The sequence below is a fragment of the Phocoena phocoena genome, chromosome 17, assembly GCF_963924675.1.
Source record: "Phocoena phocoena chromosome 17, mPhoPho1.1, whole genome shotgun sequence".
Taxonomy (NCBI): Eukaryota; Metazoa; Chordata; class Mammalia; order Artiodactyla; family Phocoenidae; genus Phocoena; species Phocoena phocoena.
The window spans coordinates 6462326-6479335 of record NC_089235.1 but is presented as its reverse complement, the minus strand read 5'-3'; the positions used below and the strand labels follow the sequence as shown (position 1 = coordinate 6479335).

The 17010-nt window shown below is 40.0% G+C and overlaps 1 protein-coding gene across 1 annotated transcript; it reads left to right on the top strand.

The window, feature by feature from the left end:
- The first annotated feature begins 8356 nt into the window (after positions 1–8356).
- CYP7A1 (cytochrome P450 family 7 subfamily A member 1) lies at positions 8357–16376 on the top strand. Its single transcript, XM_065895463.1, has 6 exons — positions 8357–8473; positions 10051–10291; positions 11181–11758; positions 13615–13745; positions 15088–15263; positions 15889–16376. The coding sequence occupies exons 1-6, from the start codon at positions 8394–8396 to the stop codon at positions 16186–16188; spliced, it is 1506 nt and encodes a 501-aa protein (XP_065751535.1). The 5' UTR covers positions 8357–8393; the 3' UTR covers positions 16189–16376.
- The last annotated feature ends 634 nt before the right edge of the window (positions 16377–17010 follow it).

Below are 17010 nucleotides of genomic sequence, written 5' to 3'. Positions count from 1 at the left end.
AAAATTCGTGAAAAGCCCAGAACCAGACAGCTTCGTTGCTGAGTTCTACCAAACATTTAAATAAGAAATAACACCAATTCTTCACAAATTAGGAGATCACTTTCTCATTCCGATACCAAAATCAGATAAAATTATTACAAGTAAAATTAACTACAGACCAATATTCCTTATGAAGAGAGAGAGAAAAACTCAACAAAATACTAGCAAACTGGGCTTCCCTGGTGGCGCAGTGGTTAAGAGTCCGCCTGCCGATGCAGCAGACGCAGGTTCGTGCCCCAGTCCGGGAAGATTCCCACATGCCGCAGAGCGCCTGCGCCCGTGAGCCACGGCCGCTGAGCCTGCGCGTCCGGAGCGTGTGCTCCGCAGCGGGAGAGGCCACAACAGTGAGAGGTCCGCGTACCGCAAAAACAAAAAAACAAAAAAAACTACTAGCAAACTGCATATAGCAACATATGAAAAGCATTATACACCATTACTAAGTGTGATTTATCCCTAGAATGCACAGGTGGTCCAACGTACAAAAAAAATCAATTAATGACATACATCGTATTAATACAGTAAGGACAGAAACCTCATTATCTCAATAGATGCAGAAAAAGTATGCATATAAAAGGATGAGTCCCAAGACCAACAACACCCTTTCATGATAAAGAAAACAAAAACAAAACTAAAAAAGCTAGAAATAGAAGGGCACTTCCTTAACATGATAAAGGGTATCTAAGAAAAATCCACAACCAACATCATACTTAATGGTGGAAGACAAAGCTTCTCCCCTTAGATCAGGAACAAAACAAGTGCATCTGCTCTTCCCATTTCTACCCAACACTGTACTGGAAGTTACAGCCAGGGCAGCAGGGCAAGAAATGACATACATGTTTGAAAGGAAAACTATTTTCAGAAAACATTATCTTGTACATTGAAAAGTCTAAAGAACCCACCAAAAAAACCTTAGAGCTAATAAACAAGTTCAGAAAATGCAAAATCAACACCCCCAAATCAGCTTATTTCTATACACTAGCAATGAACAATTGTAAATGAAACTGAGAAAAAATTCCTTGTCAATAGCATGAGAATAAAATAACTTAGGAATAAATTTAACAAAAAGAGTGCAAGATTTGTAAACTGAAAACTACAAAATATCATTGAAAGAAATTTAAAGAAGACCGAAATAAATGGAAAGACACCCCATTTTAATGGGTCAGAAGACTTAATATTGGTAAGATAATACTCTCCAAATTGATCAGAGTGAATGCAATCCCTATCAAAATGCCAGTTTGGGGCTTCCCTGGTGGCACAGTGGTTGAGAGCCCGCCTGCCGATGCAGGGGACGTGGGTTCATGACCCGGTCCGGGAGGATCCCACATGCCGCGGAGCGGCTGGGCCCGTGAGCCATGGCCGCTGAGCCTGCGCGTCCGGAGCCTGTGCTCCGCAACGGGAGAAGCCGTGAGAGTGAGAGGCCCGCGTACCGGGAAAAAAAAAAAAAGAACAAAGCGGGAGGACACACATTTCCTGATTTCCAAACTGACTACGAGCCTACAGTAAAAGACTTGGATGCTGGCATAGGGATAGACCTAAAGATCAATGGGAAGACAAGACGCCAGAAATAAACCCTTACCTGTATGGTCAATTGGTTTTTCAAAAAGGGTGCCGAGAGGCTTCAGTGGAATATTCACTTCCACAAACAGTGCTGGACAACTGAATATCCACATACAAAACAGTGAAGTTGGACCCCCAACCTCATACCATATACAAAAGTTAAACACAAAATAGATCAAATACCTAAATATAAGCGCTAAAACTGTAAAACTCTTTAGGAGAAAACATAAATGTTATGTGTTCATGACCTTGGATTTGGCAATACTCCTTAGACACTCAAAGTAAACAGTAAAACGACAGGGGCTTTCCTGGTGGCGCAGTGGTTGGAAGTCCACCTGCCAATGCAGGGCACGCGGGTTCGTGCCCCGGTCCGGGAAGATCCCACATGCCGCAGAGCGGCTGGGCCCGTGAGCCATAGCCGCTGAGCCTGCGCGTCCGGAGCTGCAACGGGAGAGGCCACGACAGTGAGAGGGCCGCGTACCGCAAAAAAAAAAAAAAAAAAAAAAAACCAGGTAAATTGGACTTCAACAAAATTGAAAACCTTTGTGCGTCCAAAGATATGAACAAGAAAGTGAAAAAGCCAACCCGCAGAACAAGAGGAAATATTTGAAAATCATATCTGATACACATCCTACAAAGATTTACAAAGAGCCAGCAACCACATAAAAAGATGCTTGACATTTCTGGTCATTAGGGAAATGCAAAATCAAACCCACAATGAGCTATTATTTCACACCAAATAGGATGGCCATCAGTAAAAACATAAAGACGAAAGTAACTGTTGACAAGGACATGGAGAAACTGGAACCCTCTTACCTTGCTGGTGGGAATGTAAAACAGTGCAGCCACTTCGGGAAACAGTCTGCCCGAAAAAATTAAAACATAGCGTCACGGAACCAGGCTCATTCGCCCACAGCACAGCAAGCCAAACGCCCAGACGCTTGAGGCTTGCAGCAGAGAAAGGGCTTCTTCACGAGGCACCCACGCAGGCAGACCTCAACCCCACCTGCCCCAACGCCGCCAAGGCTTGGGCTATTTATGGAATGAGCTGAGGCGTGGGGAGTGAGCGTGGAGACGTGGGGCAAGGTGATTGGGTATAAGGGAAAGGGGCGTTAATCCTCGTTCTGAGCAGGTGCAACTAAGCTACGTGCTTCTCCATGGGATGCCTCTTCTGGGAGTGGAGTGTTGGGCTCTCTGAGGTCAAAAGGGCACCGATCAGACATTTGAGTGCGCGCAGCTGGAGGGTCGGGGGGGGTCTTGACCAGTCTTAGCTGGCTCAAGCTCAGACTGGACACAGCTGAGTCCGAGTTCCTGAAAAACAACTCCGGCAAGCAACTTGTTTAGGCTACGTGACCCTTGGAAGACAATTAAATCAAGATTGATCAGGGAAGGCACGTTACAGTTCATTATTTCTTAAGCAAGTTACCGTTCAGTGGATCCCACTGATGACTACCCTTGCTTTCATTAGAGTCACCATATGACCCAGCAAACCCACTCTTAGCTCTACACTCAGGACATGTGAAACGTACGTGCACACGAAAACTCGAGCGTGAGTGTTGGTGGCAGCACTATTTATAACCAGTAAAAAGTGGAAAAAGCCTCAGCGCACCCCTGACTGGCCGCTTCATTCTTTGTCTCTCTCCCTGAGGTCTCTCACCCTCCCGGGGAGCTGGGCTGGGCCCAGTGGGTCCAAGGACCACTGTCCTCACATCTTTTCTCTGTCCAGTTGAGCTTCCTGGATAAGCTCCGGAAGGCTCAGATTAAGGTGGGCCTTAACAGCAAAGCCACCACTAGCCTTTGAATCTAGCCCCCAGGCCTGCTTTAACTTGGGGACAGGCAGTCCCCTGTGGTATGGCATGGCGGGGGCTTGGAGCCAGAACGTCACGGCAGGAAGCCACCCGTAAGTGGAGGCAGCTGTGTGTGTGCATCTCCTAGGGCCACCATGTGGGTTACACGAGCAAGCATGTGAAGATCTTGGCACAAACACTGATGCCTTGCCTGACCTTTTCTGATAATATAAACGATGCTTTATCAGAAATTAAATAGTGGATTTGTTCTCCTATTGATTGGCTGTGTCCCCTTGAGTCTGCCTGTCTTATCTACCTCTGTATCTCCAGCACCTAAAAAGTGCTTTACATCAAGTGGGTGCTGTTAATTGAATGAATGAATGAATGAAATATTTGCTGAATAATCTATCCATGTCCCCCTAACAGCGCCTTTCACATGCTTGGTGTTCAGAACATGTTTGACAGATTAACTTTATATCTGAACGTATAGATGGTGTGCTTACTCTCTCCTAAATCTGTAGTCAGGTGCCTGTTGGCTCCACTGAACTTCTTGTGGGGTTCTGAGCTGTAACGGAGGGACTCTGAGCTTCAGATATGGGGTTGTGTCCTGGATTTGCCACTTACGAATGACAAAGAACATTTTTGACCATAGGTTGTACCCAGCCCTCGGGGAAACATTTAACACCATGGCCTGATTGCATCTCAACATCTATATTATGAGTCAGGCACTGTGATCATCCCCATTTTACAGGTAACAAAGCAAAGACTTGGGGAGGACAGCCTCTTGTGCTGAGGTGTGTACTTAGTGGCAGGGCGAAGATGCAAACCCGGTTGAATCCCAGCTCCCACTCCCTTGATGATCTGAACCACGTCAAGCTGCGTGACATTAGCCACTAAACCTTCATGCCTCTATTTCCTCATCTCTACAAAAGCTAAAATACCTTCCCTGCCTAACTGAGTTGGTTATTTTATTCAAGTAGGAAATATATGTCAGAAGCTTTAAAAAGTGAAAACCTCAAAACTAATGTAAAAATTATGATTCTCTGAAACAGAACTTATCAACACCTTCTTATTCTCTAGTCCCGTGAAACTGTATTTGTTCAATGGACACATTTAGATACGCTAGGCATTTACAACCTTGACACCATGTGTTTAAGATTCAAAACAATATTTGAGAATAAGATATTCTGTATATGCCATAAAAAAACTTTTTTTCATAAAAAATAGTTGAAGACATGTGAATAGACACAGTTCCTAAGAGCTTATTATGAAAGCTTCAAGTTAATCATAACAAGGCCTCCCTCGCAGCCCTTTCCACTTTGTTCTCCCACTGACCTGCCCTGATCCACGGGGTCCCCGTGATGCTCTTGGAAAGCACAAAGCTTTGCATTAATTGAGGCGATCTACGAGCCACGGTTAAGTTGGTTTCACTTGTGAATTCAGGAAAACAGCTGGTTGACTCAATTGTTTGACCATATTCACAGCTCATTTTATCTAGAGCAATCACACACACGTAAACTATGTTTACTGCATTTCTGAATAGAAACCACCTGTGTGCCATCAGGTTACGTAAGCAGATAGCTTGAGCCGTTCTTTCTACTTTCTGTTCCTCTAGTTTGAGTTCCCATGTTTTGTATGTATCTGTTCATGGGGATGGTGAGTTGGACTCGGGCCCTATATTCTCTGAGGCCCAGAACTTCTTCCTCGGCACATCGGTGTGGACCCTTCACTACTCTACACATACAGAGGAAATTGACAGACTCCGGAGGGATTAGAGCGTTTAAATAAACTCGGTTCACGCCAGGCCTCCTGACAACTAAAACATACTCCTTCGGTATCAGGGCACATACTTTTTCCCCTGCTGCTGTGGAAACCCCACAGGTCAGAGCTCACAGCTTTCTTGTTTCCTACTGGGTTCCCAGGGTTGACGTAGTGCTCGATACACGTAGTAGGTGCTCATCGTGCGTGTGTGTAATAAAAGGTCACAGTTTGAAACATAGCAGAGAATAAAAAAGCAAATGACTTTCCAACTCAGCCGGCATTTTTATTTCCTGACATTTCACCAATCACTGTGCTAAACACATTGAGATGTCATAGAATCCAAGCGAGAAACTCGATGCCCTTGACCCATCAGGAAACCCTGCAGGTACTTCCTTGCAGGCTTTTAATAGTTGTGACGACCGTAACCAGTATCCGAATCCCCACTCATCAGATGAGAGGCTGCGTGTCAGGGGTGTGCTAGAAGCCATGTGTGGACGTGGGACAGTAACGAGAAGTGACATCCCTAGAAGGAAGGCATAAACCGTATGTAAACAAGAAAAATATGAATATGGATATTCATGCCTCTGCTTGTCCTCATCCCACTAAAGAAAACTGGGTGTGTGTGCATCCTGGGCTTCTGTTGTCTGGAAGAGGGATAGCGAGGGAAGGAGTAGAGAGAATACATGAGGGTAAGGGGAATCCAGGTTATATTCGAAAGGTGTTTGTGGTGTTCTGAGAGGGGGTGGGGAAGACAAGGCTTAAGGACATTTTCTTGGAGTCGTGAATGTACTTCTCCTTTACCATTTTGAAAATCTTTTACTTTTGACAAAATTATAGATGCACGGGAAGTTGCAGGTAATTCCTAGAGGTCCCATGTACCCTTTTTTTCACTTGTTTGTTTGTTTCCATTTGTTTGCTTGAGAGATGACTCCAAAGGGTTAAACTGTCTGGCTCTCAGATTGGTGTTTTCTCTGACTGTGGTACCCTGCTGTGACAGGCCACCTAAAGGTTCTGCTTTTAATGAGTCACTTATAGAACTCAGACATAGTAATTCAAAACAGCACATCAGCCTAAGTATATTTAGTGGGTACAATGCCCTAAAAAAATCTAAATGGATTGAGAAGTCTACCTACTGACACACAATGATTGATATTCATAATTATGATTGCAAATCACCCATGAAAAAATATTTGTGGTCTCTGTTTAAGGAGACAAAAAAGGATGAAATGAACCTATGGATTCTGTAGCCAAAACCCAGAAACGAACCAAATGCTCACCAGTAGGGAATCGGTTAACTAAATTATAGTACATTTAGTCAATGGAAGACTATACACACAGAAAAAAATGAAGAGATCTATACAGATACATATATAATACATATATATGTATTGTCACGGGAAACATCCACAATATGAGAGTCATTTTTTTCGTGCTGTAAAAAGGTCTTTAATAGAACCCCATCTTTGCACGTGTTTATGTGTGACTCACCAACTATCTCCATGTTGTCAAATCCAGAGGTCATTTCTTTGCCATCTTCCTTGACCTCAAAGTAGCATGTGATGCAGAAAATGTCTCATCTTCCTTCAAGTACCTCCTCCTCTTGCTTCCTGTGACACTGTGTTCTCTCGTTTTCTTCCGGATCCTTCCTTACCCATCTCCTCTTCAGCCGCTCTCTGACTAACCTCGAGAAACAGGCTGCTCTGGGGTCTGGTGTTAAATTCTATTCTTTTCTTGGGCTTTATTTTCTCCCTAGGTGATCTGATAGGTCTATCTAGGTCTTTGGGCTCTAAATGCCATCCAAATGCTGATGACTTGGGACACCTATTTCCACCCCTGACTTTTCTCCCCAGCTTCTGGCTCAAGTTCAGTTGTTAACCTGACAACACAGCAATCTGTGTAGTTGAAGATAGTGTTTTGACCTGCTGCCCTCCAAAATCTCTCTCCCTACTGTCAGGTGTCCCTATATATGACCTAGCTCTTGCCTGTCTTCTGGTCTTATAGCTTAACCAAGTTTCCCCTCATTTACTCTGCTCTGACCAATCCTACCTCCCTTCTGGTTCTTAGATAGAACAAGTTCATCCTTAACTCAGGACTTTTGCATTCGGTAATCTCTCTTCCTTCTGGTTTTGAGTTGGCCAATCCTCTTTTGTCACTCAGATCTCAGTGGAGCACATCAGCATACCTACAGTTGCTCTTATTCCCTGGTAACTCTCTACACCTTGTTTTATTTTATTCATAAGTCTTAAATTTTATTATCTGTCTACCTACTGAAATAGTGTCTTCGTTAGAGCAGGGAATAAGTCCATCTTATTAAAACCTGTAGCCAGAATACCTTTTAAGAGTCCTTGGCACAGAATAGGTGCTCAATTACTATATAAGTGTGTATAGAAATAAAGTTTGGAAGGATATATACCAAAAAGTTAACAGTTGTTACCTCTGGGTGGGCAGTCGTTGAGGAGGTAAATTACGAATTGACTTTCTATCAAGATATGTTTCAGTTAGTCTTAAATTATTTGAAATGAAGTTGTATTCCTTTAGCAATTAGAAAAATTAGTAAACATATTTTCAATTAGAATAAAATGGTTAATAAAATTTTGATGTTTTAAAATAAACTGTTTAATTGGAAGATGCATTTACGTGGGATACTTTCTTGAGGATGTTAGGTGAGTAACATGTTACTATATGTAGTAAAATACCTATGATTTTGTAAAAGCGCCGAAACATGAAGCAGCAGAAACATTTCACCCAGTTCTCTTTCCTTTGAACTTGACTGCTGTATTTCTCATGAATCATTTAAATTTATTTCTTCTTAAATGTAACAAGATCAAATCATTAGCTTAATGATAACTTATGCTTATTTTTCTTTAAATTATTATATTTCACCTCTTTATTTGGTATGTTCATCCTGAACAGGTTTACTTGTTCTTTTTATAAGCATACTAAATTTGTAATATTAGCTGTCATTCCCAGGTCTGAATGTTAAGTCAACATATGTTTGAGAGACTTTCAACTTATCAAGTATTGCAGATTTCTGATTGTTTTGGAACCTCTTCTGATACCCGTGGACTTAGTTCAAGGCCAGTTTTTTTTTTTTTTTTTTTTCCTAATAGGATGGTTAATTGTTTGCTTTGATCCTTCAAGTGAAGCATCTTACCATATATAAAAGTCTAGCTGGAGTCTGTGTTGTTACACCCTTACCTTTCTCACCACAGACTCTCCTCCTCAGAAGTTTTGCATTAGATTTGCAAAATGATGGGTGTCTCTTTGATCTGGGGGATTGTTATAGCAGTGTGCTGTTGTTGGTGGCTTCTCCTTGGAACGAGGAGAAGGTAAGGAAAGCTTTACTTTTAAACTGCATTTTTGTTCATTCATTTAATGTTCTTTTACCTTCACTGTTATACCAGAAAGTTGGTTTTCTGTACTTACATACGCTAGCATTTTCTTCCTTAATTTTTTTAAAGTAAAAACTTTTAATTTAAAATTTTGAAAGTATCTTTTTTATTATATCTCACAAAAGATATAATGGCAAAGTTTCCTTTTTAGTATTGACATATACTAGTGGTAATGTAAAAATGGACAAACTTGTTAAACATCACTGACAGAAATTTTATGAGATCTCTGTGTGTGTGTTTATGTGTGCATATAAAGAGAAAGTCTGGATTGGTAAGGATATAAGTGGTAAGTGGATCTGCAATTCCCGTCATGTGGGTTAAGTAGATGCTCTGACTAAATAAATGTTCTTCTTTCAGCTAGTTCTTGTGCATTGTATACACTCAGTCTAAGCTGGGAAAGAGTGTAGAGCCTGCATTGATCATTCTATTACTATTTTCTTATTAGTGATCATCAACCATGGCGAACTGGGAAACTGTTAAATGTATGAGACATCCCTTTTATTTGTACGTATCATTTATAATCGGTTCGAGAAATACAAACAGAATCAGATACATAGCCATGGTTTATTTAACTTCTGATTCCCTCAAAGAGTATTGGAGGGGGAGGTATGTAAATATTCTCTGCTTTGTCAATCCCCCAGAGACAGAATTACCCACAGCATATCTTCAGCCATGTAGATTGCCGTGTTGTCTACCTTTTACAGGTTTTTTTGGTTTTGTTTTGCCCTTTATGGTATTTTAATATTAACTACCAGGACTGGTAGTTTCTAGTTTTAATTAAACCACTTATCTGCAAACTATGAAAATAAAAAGAATTATTTTATGCTATGTTATTCTACCAAGAGGGATAGTGGTTTATGTTGGAAAATAAATGTTTATATTCTTAAATAAAAACATTAAAATAGCATCAAAGAGCATTGAATTATAATCAATAACCATGTCAATACTTATCTTACTCAATTTCACTTTATAATGTGCTAATTTCTCAAAGATTCCCCTCTGCAACTATCATTATAGAATAATAATATATTTAAACTATGAAGATTTTGAAAACTTCAATTCTGCAATCCTTTTTGGCATTCAGGATTCTATATCTTTAGAGAAAACAATCAGATGAAACATTTTGAGATACTTGGGCAAATGATGCTTAGAAAAAACATAAACACTAGAATGCAGTTTCATCTCTACACTGATAGGGAAAATCTTGTTGGCCTGGTTGATCCTTTTATCCTTATCACTGGGAAGAGCGAGGATCGCATATTAGGCATTCGGTGTTTGCCGAATGCATGGATGGATGGATGGATGGATTTAGCTATCATTTTCACTAACATATCATGTTACTAGGTTAATAACTCATTATTTTAGTAAAGGAGCAGGGCCCCACCAACCAAAAAAGTATCACTAAACTATAGTGTTTTGAGGTTTGAAGTCAGCGGTAAAAAATTTAATGTAAATAAATATAAATAAAGAACAGTGTGCAATCTTCCATTTTACCATCTCTTTGTGTCTTGCAGGCAAATGGGGGAACCACCTCTGGAGAATGGGTTGATTCCATATCTGGGTTGTGCCCTCCAGTTTAGTGCCAATCCTCTTGAGTTCCTCAGAGCAAATCAAAGGAAACATGGTCATGTTTTCACCTGCAGACTAATGGGAAACTATGTCCACTTCATCACCAGTCCCCTGTTATACCATAAAGTGCTGTATCATGGAAAATACTTTGACTGGAAAAAATTTCACTTCACCGCTTCTGCAAAGGTAACCAGGTTTGCATTTATACAGCATTAGGCTTTTTTATTTTCTACCTTTTTCTATGTCAATCTATTTAATCATTTTGACATATTCAAGAGCCGGAGATGCTAGAGACAGTTACCCTTACATGGAGATTCTTAGAAACACAATTAACCAAATTAGACATAATCTCTTGGTATTGATCATTTAAAAAGTCAAAATCGGTATAGCTTTGTCATTTCTTAATCAGCTTATGAGGGTGAAATAAAAATTAAATGTTTTACTGAACCGGATGGCATGGTATGAATAAGACAGGTACAAACTCACTCAGGTCAACAATTTCTACGCAAGACCCAGAGTATAAGTTGGAAACTTAACGTTCAACAATTGTTTTAGCACACTCCTGCCACACAATTGTTTAATTTTGTGAAGGAATTGACTAGATATTTGGGCATCACCTAGATGAGATCTGAGAGGCTCTTTTATAGGAAAAAATTAATCAATACTGAGTCTCTGCAAAGAAATATTAGAACTGGTCTCTGCACTAAGTAGCTTAAAGTCTGGTTAAGATACACCTACAAAGAATATAAAAGAGAACTAATGATTAAAAACATTCTTGATTAGTACCAAATTAATGTGAAAATAAATGCAGAAGCATAAGAAAAATAAGAAATAGAAGACCAGAGTGATTGTGAGGGAAGTGTCACTGATAATCTGGGACTCACACTTGGCCTTGAAAGAAGGGCGTGATTTGGCCGTTTGTAAAGTGCTATGAAATTGCATGTGGGAAGGCCGGTTTTCCTTTTTTTTGTTTTAGCAAGTAGAGAATCATGAAAGCATCTAATCTGTGTTTCAGACATTTACTAGTCCTAGGTCAGGTTTAATTTCTTTTTTCACACATTTCATTTACGGTCAGGCATTTGGACACAGACGTATTGACCCCAGTGATGGAAATACCACCGACAACATAAATAAAACTATCATCAAGACTCTGCAGGGCGATGCCTTGAATTCCCTCACAGAAGCCATGATGGAAAACCTCCAACTTGTCCTGAGACCCCAGGTGGTTCCCAAGCCCAAGACGCCCACCTGGATGTCAGAGGGGATGTATGCCTTTTGCTATCGAGTGATGTTCGAAGCTGGGTATTTCACGCTCTTTGGCAAAGATCTCTCAGGGCAAGATGCACAAAAAGCACTCATTCTAAATCACCTGGACCACTTCAAGCAATTTGACAAAATCTTTCCAGCCCTGGTTGCAGGCTTCCCCATTCACGTGTTCAAGACGGGCCACTACGCCCGGGAGAAACTGGCGGAGGGCTTGCGGCTCCAGAAACTCAGAAAGAGAGACCACATCTCGGAACTGGTCAGGTTTCTGAATGACACGCTCTCCACCTTGGACGACACGGAGAAAGCCAAGTCGTTCCTCGCCGTCCTCTGGGCCTCACAAGCAAACACCATTCCAGCGACTTTCTGGAGCTTATTTCAAATGATTAGGTAATTAGCAAATTATCCATTTCTTCATTTTAGGTGAAAGCAGAAATTCAACCATTTTAACTAAAAAAAAAAACAAAACAAAACACGTGGTACCTTCTCATACTGTCAATCAAGAATGTGGTATTTACCCTTGTAAAAGTTTAACGTGTATCAGCTCATCCAACCCTCCAAAAACAGCTGTGACTGGTAAACACATCTTGTAGAAGCAGAGACCTTCCCAGGGAAAGGAACGTGTTGGTACAGGGTCAATGTAGGCTGTCTGCACCAGAGCCCTTGCTCTTAACTCCAAGCTGTTCTTCATGACACCTCTTAAAGTCCATGAATTTGGTCTTTATAATCATAAAAATATCCTTATGTGATTGCTGACGTATTGTCAGTGAAAAGAACAGTGCCTATATCTTATTCATCTGTGCATTAACTGTTTTTTCACTGTTAGTGATTGCTGTCATACTATTCGACCAACTCTGATAGCTATAAATAAGAATCATAATATACTATTATTGATGGGATTTAGCTAGAGTTTGCCTTTTAAAACTGTATATTAAAAAAAACCCTGTCTGTAACATATATCTTGCATAACGTGATGTCTTCCCAGAGTGACAGTCTTTTGGGAATTTGACATTCAAATGGTTTATTGAATTATTCCAGTTCAATTGGATGTTGAGTGTCACATAGACACAAAACTGTGTCACATAGACACAAAATTATTATTCCATAGGATTGGGAATGCCAAAGTTCCATTGAAGGCTGATAATTTTATGTCTTTAATATAAAAAAAAATTTAAACAATTTCAGTTACAAAAAAACCATTACTAATCTTTCTCAAAGTTTAAATGCCTTCCAAAGTTTTTACTTGAGAAAGCTCTTTCTGGAATAAATTCACATATTTACAGTGAGGTTACAACATCACTTTTTTATCCTATAGGTAAGAGTAGACATTTCACGATAAGCACGCAAAGATTTACCAGTCAAGCCTTTCTGAGACTCAGTCGTGTTATACGGCTACATTGCCAAGGCACTGAGGATCCGGTAAACGTCAACGCACTAAAGTGAAGTAGCATTCATTTTAGCAGTCAAGTGTTAGAACAATACATTATTATGTAAATGGAAAAGCTGTTCTACGTGGAATCACATGCATGTTAAGAGTAAATTTAAATTTCCTTTGGCATTTTAGCCAGTACTTTAGAATTGTTATCTTGGATGCAGTTTTCTCTCAATTGCCATGCATGTGACTAATTTAACCATTTAATCCTTATTAGAAACATTTATTTATAAAAGTCTGGTCAAAGTTTTACTTCTATGTAGCAGGACGCTTTTATTTTTTATAAATTTATTTATTTTATTTATTTATTTTTGGCTGCATTGGGTCTTCGTTGCTGCGCGCAGGCTTTCTCTCGTTGCGGCGAGCGGGGGCTACTCTTCGTTGCGGTGCACGGGCTTCTCATTGCGGTGGCTTCTCTTGCTGCGGAGCACGGGCTCTAGGCACGCAGGCTTCAGTAGTTGCAGCATGCGGGCTCAGTAGTTGTGGCTCGCAGGCTTAGTTGCTCCGCGGCATGTGGGATCTTCCCGGACCAGGGCTCGAACAGGTGTCCCCTGCATTGGCAGGCGGATTCTCAACCACTGCGCCACCAGGGAAGCCCACGGGACACTTTTAAGGCAACAGTTCTTGCTAACATCCAAGGACTTAAAACACAACTATAAAATAGAGTAAAAAATAAATGGAAATGTCCCTTTCCCACCTTCTTTGTATCTTGACCACCTGGTTCAAAGAAGGGGAAACACCTATTTGTTTGCAGACCTTTTGGTAGAGAAAAAACTGTTCTGTACATCTTTTCTTTTCTCTTAACCTTTCATAGGAACCCGGAGGCAATGAAAGCGGCCACTGAAGAAGTGAATAAAATGCTAGAGAACGCTGGTCAAAAAATTAGCTTTGAAGACAATCCAATTTATTTGAACCGGATACAACTGGATGACATGCCCGTGCTAGGTGTGTTTGCTGTGTTGTTACATGTCATCTACTGCATCCTCCTAACAGGAATTGTCAGTACACATCACGCACTTACTTGTTGCATACTTACTTACTTGTTCGGAAAAACCCGAACTTTTTTGGCCAACTCAATATTTGTATGTAACAAGTGAGGAAATGGGCACTGAGAGGTTAAGTCACTGCCTGGGATTGGATGGTGGAGCCAATGGCAGCAATAACGTGGAGTTCTTGACTCTGCACTTTCAACCTCCTCTCTGTGCTGCCCTTGCTCTGCCTCATTTGTTACTGCTCTTACCAGCAATCTTATAGTTCATGGGCTACTCATTTTCATGAAATGAAAGGGGAAAAAGTACCATCATGAAACCACAATTAGCTGCATGGGTTGGGTGGTGGGGTGGAAGGTTATTTCATTGAAAAAATGTTTGCTTCTCTGGATTTTATAGAAATACAAAAGTACCATATTTTTAGAGTAAGAAAGAGTTTTCTCTTTGTTTTTGTTATGTTTCTCTAGAGGAACTAAACCAATGTATGCTTTCAGGGGCAGTGCGTCTTAGCGGAAGGGACGAGAAGGGGCGCAAGCTCCACGTGGGACTCTGCCCTGCCGTAGAAACCACGGACATGTCATTTCACTTTGGGGGGTCTTATTTTCTCACTTGTGAAATAAATTACTAACATGCTATGATTTTATGCACGGTCATGTGAGGAGCACTTAAAGCATGACAATTAAAAGGACAGAGACTGGAAGGTCAGGCGAGACTTTCTCATCATATATTTCAGCTATCCTCAGCGTGTGCTTTGTACCCCTCTATGTCCTTACCAGAATGCAGGGCATACTCACACAACATCAGATAGTGTAATGATAAAAATGGGTTCTTGTAAACACCGAAGTGAAGCTGCATTAAACGTCTGGAAAACTATTTCTATGTAAAAGTTTTAGTATGTTAAATCTCAAAAGTAACAAACTTTGAATAATTCACATGAAAGTGATTTACTGATTTTTTCCCAATTGTATTAGATGTCTAGTGTCTTGTAGAAATAAGATTATTTTTCCATAAAATTATGAAAGTCTAGTTCCCATTGATGACCAAGAAAATCATATCTTTACCAAAAGATTATTAACTCAGACTGTCAGATTAAAAATACATTCAGACACGAATGAATCATTGATCACAGCACAGAAAAAGTTTGAGAAATTTTTATCTGGCCAGCTTCCCACAGTCTCTTTAGGTTTGTGTTATAGGCTGCTAGAAGTATTTCAGACTCTACATTACATGGCCTTTAAAAATACTTTGTTCTTCCTTCTCCCTTCCCTCTCCTCCTTTCTTCCTTTTAAAATCTTTAGACAGTATCATCAAGGAGTCTCTGAGGCTTTCCAGTGCTTCGCTGAACATCCGGACTGCTAAAGAGGATTTCACTTTGCACCTCCAGGACAGTTCCTATAATATCCGCAAAGATGACATCATAGCTCTTTACCCGCAGTTAATGCATTTAGACCCAGAAATCTACCCAGACCCTTTGGTAAGTGACTGTTCATCAAAGTTCCAAATCCAGAAAAAAAAACATTTTTTTTTTCAGTATCCAGGTGATGTCTACCCAGATTGAAATAAAGAAGAAATTTACCATTGCAGAATTCATTTGATCATTGAAACCACAGGGACTGTCTCTTTTATTAATGTCAAATATTTATCTAATTTGGAGAATTTGGATGACAGCTTGAAATTTTAATTTTTATCCCTGGTATTGGTCATCACATAATCTCTACTAGATTATGTCTGCAGTTGTGATAATAAAGCTGCTGCCTTTCTTCTTCTTTAAAAAGTGCCTGCTCCCAAATCCAGGGAATTAGGGGCTAATATACTGACTCCTCTAAGCTCCTGATTTGAATCCTTCTTTCTAATTCTGCCTAACAGAGAGAGGAGCTAGTTGCCCAGGCGGGATAGGAGGTATAAAGGTTTCCCTTTCCCACCAGTTCTCCTTAAGTTCCCGTTTCTTATTACTTTCTGATTCGAGGTGGGGTATTTGCTAAATTACTCATAGATTGGATTAAAAAAGAAAATTACTCTTTGGAACTTCCAGGTTAAGAAAAAGATAAATTCCTTTTAAACTAGCTTATACATTTGTTTTCTTTGTATCTTTATTGCAGACATTTAAATATGATCGCTATCTTGATGAAAATGGAAAGACAAGGAGCACCTTCTATAGTAATGGACTCAAGTTAAAGTACTACTACATGCCCTTTGGGTCAGGAGCAAGTATATGTCCTGGAAGATTATTTGCTGTCCAGGAAATTAAACAATTTTTGATTCTGATGCTTTCCTATTTTGAACTGGAGTTTGTGGAGAGCTGTGTTCAATGTCCCCCTTTGGACCAGTCCCGTGCAGGCCTGGGCATCTTACCACCATTAAATGATATTGAGTTTAGATATAAATTCAAACATCTGTGAACATATGCTTGGAAAAGAGGACCCCGGATGCTGTTACAAGACTGCAGAGCACCGTGATTTACCAGTCCCTTTGGACAGACTTGTTTAGTGGTGGTAGAACGGATGCAGCAGGTCCAGTTCTGTTCACCGGTGATTGCTTGTGAATCTTAACATCTTGTTGATGGTTTGCAGAGGCTATTTCAGACCCTACAAGTGAAAAAAAAACTAGTTCTTAGAAGCACAATTATTTGTTTTCATTTCAGTAAGTCAGTGAATGTTCATATAGCCACGGACTGAACTTCATTATTTTCAGAGGAAAAAGTCTTTTTTTTTTTTTTTTTCCCCAGAATGAAGATATTCCAATTGGCAAAATTTCTTTTTTTTCCTAAGGAAACTGCTTTATTTTTATAAAAGCCACCCAACAGTTATGCAAAACGTACACATTCACGTTTTAGTGAAACTGCATGACTTTTTGACCAGATATGGGGCCCTACGGGTGTAGATGTATATTATAAATGATATTTTAAAGGATTATATCATGCCTTCTAATAAAAAGAAAATGTTTTCAGCTTTCCTTATATCTAGTATTCATGGTTTTTAAACTGACGATCTCGATGTCCTGAGACCATTAAAGATGGTTTTAATATATTCTCTTTAGGTTTTAATTTATTTTTGCTGGAAACTCTAATGTCTGTGTCAGGTTTCAGTGATCTTGTCTATCATTAGATTTCATATTAATTGGAAGTTTTTTTCATAAAAGGCAGTTTTTTTCTGATATTACTAAATATGCATCTATGAAAAGAATAATTTCTTTTAAAATATTTTAAGTGCTGGAGTTATCAG

Bases quoted from the DNA above. Each gene is read 5' to 3' on its own strand.
- CYP7A1 (XM_065895463.1), top strand. From the start codon at position 8,394: ATGATGGGTGTCTCTTTGATCTGGGGGATTGTTATAGCAGTGTGCTGT. The intron at 11,759-13,614 runs GTAATTAGCAAA...AACCTTTCATAG, and splicing joins AGCTTATTTCAAATGATTAG to GAACCCGGAGGCAATGAAAG. The intron at 15,264-15,888 runs GTAAGTGACTGT...TCTTTATTGCAG, and splicing joins AAATCTACCCAGACCCTTTG to ACATTTAAATATGATCGCTA.